At 48.4% G+C, this 6279-nt stretch overlaps 1 protein-coding gene across 2 annotated transcripts in view; it reads right to left on the minus strand.

The window, feature by feature from the left end:
- Positions 1-4699, minus strand: part of DDX42 (DEAD-box helicase 42) — a 26659-nt gene extending 21960 nt beyond the window's left edge. Inside the window, exons 1-3 of one of the 2 annotated variants that reach the window (XM_018574690.1) lie at positions 4651-4699; positions 1464-1685; positions 512-665 (exon numbers count right to left, since the gene is read on the minus strand). In XM_018574690.1, the coding sequence (XP_018430192.1) occupies positions 512-665; positions 1464-1684 (375 nt within the window). In that variant the 5' untranslated portion in view covers position 1685; positions 4651-4699. Of the gene's footprint in view, positions 1-511; positions 666-1463; positions 1690-4579 lie in introns of both variants that reach the window. The other variant, XM_018574683.1, reaches the window with a different exon arrangement.
- Between the last annotated feature and the right edge of the window lie 1580 nt (positions 4700-6279).

The following is a 6279-nucleotide window of genomic DNA, read 5'->3' on the forward strand; positions in this document are numbered from 1 at the left end:
AGCCCAATACATGATCCCCCCCCCACAGCAGCCCAATACATGATGCCCCCCCCACAGCAGCCCAATACATCCAAACAGAGCAGAAGGCTGCGATCTCACCTGGGCAGCATGTGGATCTCTGAGGGGCTGTGAGTTGATCGGATGGGGGCCGGTGTCCGGGGCTGTACTGTGCTCTGTGTAGGGCTGTCCATGGCTGTGCCGGGAAGGAGGAGCAGGAGGTATAGACCCGGACAGGCACTGCCAGGGACAGCTACTGATGGGTCCCCAGCAGGCTGCTGAGGACCCGACAAAAATGTAAAGGGCCGGCATCGGCCTTAAGAATGGGGTCATTTTCAAGTACTCATAAAAATGCCTGGTATCGGTATCGGGACATCCCTAATTGTAGACGACACTTATACGAACAGACGACATGAAGTGAAGTCTCTGTGTGCTAGCTGTAATGTACCGCTAGAAATAGCACAAGTCTGAACAGAGCCTAAGAGCTAGAAGTGCCCATAGAAAACCAGCTCACCTCGACTTCGGCCATAAAGGCCTCAAGCGGGTCCTCCTCACTGTCAGAATCAGCCGCCGGCTTCGCTAACATCTGCTGCCTGGTTGGGGAGTTCTCTGCTGGAATGTATGGCAGGTCCATATTTGAGGAATCCTCCTCTTCATCGTCAAAGTATCTGCAGGTAGAGAGGTCACAGATCACAGAAAGATCAACTGGAGATGATGTTTTATTAGCTCATTCAGCGACACAACGGTCATGGGACCAGAGAATTGGCTGTCTCTGGTCTCAAGACTTTAGATGTCAATGACCCAGAATAAGCATGCGGCCAGTGACGTTGGACCCCTGCTCTGCAGGCTAGTTGTGGGTCAGAGACTCAGAAAGCATAGAAGTCCACAAAAAGACATGGCCTTTGACTGAGTATACAGGACACCAGCTACTCTGTACTCTTCAAAATATATATGATTGGTTCATAGAGTAGAACTTCAGGCAAAACTTTCTTCCATCTTTGTCCACATTAGTAAGATTTCCCATGATTCCCAGGATAGAGAGTGATGGGAAATCCAACATTTGAAAGCTGGAAAGGGGAAATGCTGTTCTGGTGAACACTTCCTGTTGTATCTTTAAGGACAGGAAGTGCTGTGAAATCTCACTGACAGGGACAAAGGCAGCAGCAAAAAGAAAAAAAAACCTTAACTAGAGTTGCATTATAATCGTCCCTCCATCCCATCAACCCCGGTCCCGTCCCTCCGTCCCATCAACCCCGGTCCCGTCCCTCCGTCCCATCAACCCCGGTCCCGTCCCTCCGTCCCATCAACCCCGGTCCCGTCCCTCCGTCCCATCAACCCCGGTCCTGTCCCTCCGTCCCATCAACTCCGGTCCTGTCCCTCCGTCCCATCAACCCCGGTCCTGTCCCTCCATCCCATCAACCCCGGTCCTGTCCCTCCGTCCCATCAACCCCGGTCCTGTCCCTTACGCATTCTCTTCATCAAAGTTGGCCCTCTTGGATCCAATCTTGTAGAAGGAGGGCAGCTGGGAACTATTGCCGGCTCCGAAGCCAGGAGTTGCACTGCCGAAAGAGCTGTGAGAGGTTTGCGGAAGTTTCGGCTCCTCCTTCTTCCCCGTAGAGATAGCGAAGCCCCCGAATCCAAAGCCGCGCTTCCCAGTGGGACCACCTTTATTCCAGTTCATCGACATCCTGCAAAAGAGGAAACCAAATGTCATCCTAAACGATGTCTTACCAAGTTACCCAGAATGCCTGACGTAACTACAAGCCTCGTCTGCACCCTTGTTCCTGTGGAAATCGGAGATACCTTATGACCTTCAGATAACCAGGCATGACAATTACCCATCATCCTCTACCATTGCCCTACAGGTCCAGGCACACTCTTCAGCTATGGTGGAACCACAAGCCCCAGAATATCTCTATGATGGTATGGAATGTCATGCTGTGAGTCTATGGCGCTCTATGAGAACTTTTACAGAACTGCTAAGCTGACCCAGAGAGTCTTGCCTCTTCCAATGACGTTACATATAAAGGGGGTTACTGGCATGGACAGGTACGGTGAATGTTTTCCTGTCTTTCTACAACATAGAGTTATCTGGAAGATTCAGGGTACATAGACAATATGCTGGCCATAGAAATAATAACTTCACGTCATACAAGGTATCCATCAGAGACTGATTGCTCTAAGCAGGCGGCTCCACCAATAAGAAATCATTTTTATATGAAAAGGAAATGACTGGAAAGCCAATCCGATCTTTTCTTTGCTGCACCGAAAAATCATTTTGGTCATATCAAACCTCTGCATCTCTGACCTCTAGGTCCTATGTGGTTCCACATGTTTGCATAGTACATGGGCTGGATCCCAGGAACCAGGTCTCCAATGCTCCTTGAAATTTAGAGCCGATGTCCAACTTTTCAGGTTTCCTCTCGGTGTCGCCTAAAAAAGCTCTGGGATTGGTCAGACTGGCTCCTGAACTCAATTCTACCCCCCAAAATTCATGTATTGAAGCCAGTGCTGTGGTATTGCAAAGTGCTTTAGTGAAAGGTCTGAGGAGGAGAGCTCGGTCAATGTTGAGGAACCGAACATCTGAAAGATGGTGAGATATTGAAAGGAATGAGGAAAGGGTAAGTTAAGGGGTATAAAGGCGATAGGGGCACTTCGGCGCTTTACCGGTGAGCCAAGGACCACCAACTCAGAGATCTAGTAGACAACAATCAGAATATGCTGGCAGGAAGTGGGCGAGCCATGGGACACAAATCTGGAATGTAGACATTGTGTCTATGAGCCTGGCTGCTCTTTGAGAAGGTCCAGCCTTGACCTCCGCCAATGTAAGTATATTGGCCAGCCACGCTTTCGCTATAGTGCGTTTCATGGATGTTAAGACTTGTACCCTGGGAGAAAATTTGTATTTTGGTGTTACCTTATACAAAGCATTGAAGGGGTTCATAGGAACACGAATGCAGAACAGTATGTGGAGCATAACGTAGACAATGGGCGTCTACAATTTTTTGTTCGGAGATCTACTTTTCAAATGACAAGCTCAATGAGATCTACCAACGAAAAAACACCTGCATTCGGGGGGTCAATGGCCCCGCAGCCACGCCCCTCATCCGCAGTGCGATCGCCCGCAACAGGAACGCAGGCACATTAGTGCCTGCGTAGGAAAATAGCAGTAGCTAGCAAGAAAAAAAAAAACGTGCCCCCAACAGGCTTGTGACATCACCCAGCACCCCGCCTCCAGGATTTCTTTTTTTACTATTTTTTATTATTTATTTCATTTTAAATTATTAATTTTTTTTTACTGTTGGGGGCTTTGGGGAAATATTAGGGGTCTAAACAGCCCCCTTATAGTTCCCTTTTAAAATAGAAAAAGAAATTGGGGACACAAAGTTCTCTCTTTTTCTGCAGCCCCTGTTCTAAATGAATGGAAAGCACAGAGGCTTCGCCATTTATTCAGAAAATATTTACAGAAAATAATCAAGCAGTTTCTGAATGGGGAGGAGCCTCTGTACAGAGTGCTACTCCCCATTGAGAATCTCATGAATGAACAGGAAGTGATGTAAATCACATCCTGTTCATTTATAACTAGGGACACATAGTACTATGTGTACCCAGTTATTTACTAACACTGGAGTGATCAGCTGGTGTTTGTCCTGCACAGAGGATTGGTACATATCACTGATATGTACCGATACTCTGCCGCTCGGCCACGCAGCTATATAACCAACAGTTTGTGCAGCGCTTTACATAATACAGACCATAAATGTCCAATAAAAGACACAAGGGTTCTGCTCATGGGGTTCCCATACAAGACCAGAGGATTAGGAGGGATCTGTTCGTGGGGTTCCCATACAAGACCAGAGGGTTAGGAGGGCTCTGCTCATGGGGTTCTTGTATGGGAACCCCTCGAGCAGAGCCCTCCTAACCCTCTGGTCTTGTATGGGAACCTCTCGAGCAGATCCCTCCTAACCCTCTGGTCATGTATGGGAACCCCAAGAGCAGATCCCTCCGAACCCTCTGGTCTTGTATGGGAACCCCACAAGCAGATCCCTCCTAACCCTCTGGTCTTGTATGGGAACCCCATGAGCAGATCCCTCCTAACCCTCTGGTCTTGTATGGGAACCCCATGAGCATGACCCTCCAGTCTTATATTGGACATTTATGGTCTATATTCTGTAAAGCTCTGCACAAACTGTTGGTTATATAAAAATGCTGTAAAAAAACAACACATACACAATGGCTGCCAATAATCTGGAGAATTGGGGCTGTCATCCTTCAATGTACTGAACAATGGAGCCCTGGAACCTGCAGCTCCAGAAACAAGTCAACATAAACGATTTTCATTTCCGTGTCTCTCCCACTAGAAATGTTAGACCATTCAATGCCTTGAGTGCCCTGGAACAAGTCTGCAGGCCGGGAGTCCAGACTTGTCCAGAACTGATTGTTTGAGGACATTGAATCAGAAAAGGCCGCAGACGGCCAGCATTTCCAGCAAGAGAAAACAGCCATGTCCGTGTAATCTCTCCTTTGGGGTTTTCTCTATACACACAGTGATTCAGGCCCTCCCCCGCTACACACGTTACCCCCCACTCGTGTCACACAGTCACGGAGCACACAGAAACCTCCCACTCCGCCGTCACCTCTTCGCCGTAGAACCGGAGCTCTGCGCCGCCTGCAAAAAGTCACCAGGCAGCGACCACTGCCGCCTACTTAAGACGTCACTATGCTATGCAGAACGTCCTGGTGCTAGATGTGTCCTACCAGCAGGAGCCATTTTGTTGTAGACTCAATGCTAATTCAATGCTACTTGTCTCTAGCAAAATGGATTCTGAGGAAACGCATACTGTGCCAGTCTATCTGGGCCTCTGATACACTGATATAGAAATATAAATAAATATATGATTATTATTAGAACAATAATATATATATGCTTACATTCCTTCCACACTCTATCTAAAATAGGGGAAAAAACCTTTTGGCTGGAGTTTCACTTTAAATTTCCTTTGTATAAATGATGCCCAAAACCCTACCACAGCTTGGTGCACTGAATATGGCTTCCGCAGCAAGGTAGATTTATCTTCAGGGTCATTCTCAACATCTACAGCTATGGAAGCAGCAATGACCTGTGATGACGTTTGATAACATTGTTGGGCTCATGGACACGGGTGTATAAAACATTGTGGTCATAAATGTAAGAACAGTTCTATATGGTTCTGGGCACAGCCGTAATGTATCTTATAGGCCCATTCACAAAGCTGCATTTTGGTCAGTAGCGCCCCGTAGCTTTGAGCTGCATAAATGTTTACGTCCATCGTATTTAATGCAGTACAGGTAAGTTGACATGTTTTGGGTTTTTTTAAGAGCCCGTGGACGTGCATCATAAAACAAACTTCCCCCTGTGCACAAAAAAAGTGAACCGTGAAATCACAGCACACAAAAACGTGCACAAGGGTGCTTGGTCCTTCAATAAAGAAGGGACCTTGAATTCCCGACCCTCAGAGGCGCAAGGCTCTGACAGGGGTTGAGATACTTTGGTCCACCAACCCGGAGGCTGGCGGCCCCCGATCCTTCGGGGACCTGCCGAAACAGGTCCCACCAAGTACTAGGTAGGGGGCTCTCCCGAAGAGAGACGCCCTGGTTCGGGAGGAGGCAGAGAACCCTATATGAGGGCACAGAACCTCCTCCCCTGCATCGGGAATAGGCCCCGAAGGTACCTGCACCCTAGCACTCTGTGGGTCAAAATGTAAAATTTACAAAAACACAAAAATGTGCCAATCGTGCATGAGGTGCAATAAATAAAGGAATAGTGCCAGTGCACCACGCTGACAGGCCCTAGGGGCCGGGTGCTAAAAAATTGCCCCAGACTAGCCATAAGGCCTGTCCAAGAGGCATTGTGCAGAAATTGCAAGGTGGTGTGTGACCAAGTGTACAGTGAGTCATGTGGGTTCCCACACCCAAGTGACTTTCTGAGCACCCTTGGGACGCCACCCCCAGGGGGCACAACACCATGGGCTCTACCGCCTCCCAACCCTCCAGCCTCGACCAAGCTTCGTATCCATTCCCATCAGAAGGTAGTGCCGTCAGGGGTCCATCCCTACCATCGGTGACAAGCCCAGCATCACTGGGCCAGAATCTAACCAGGAGGGACTGTACCCCATCTGACACCCACCAATTACGCCGGTAAATACTAAGCCACCATCCTAATCACCTCGACAAGGAGTGGTGTCGTTCTTCCACCGGCAACTGATAAGAACAGATACTACACTTGATCTTAGCCAAAAGGCA

Source organism: Nanorana parkeri, unplaced genomic scaffold (genome assembly GCF_000935625.1).
Source record: "Nanorana parkeri isolate BGI_ZX_2015 unplaced genomic scaffold, ASM93562v1 scaffold50, whole genome shotgun sequence".
Taxonomy (NCBI): Eukaryota; Metazoa; Chordata; class Amphibia; order Anura; family Dicroglossidae; genus Nanorana; species Nanorana parkeri.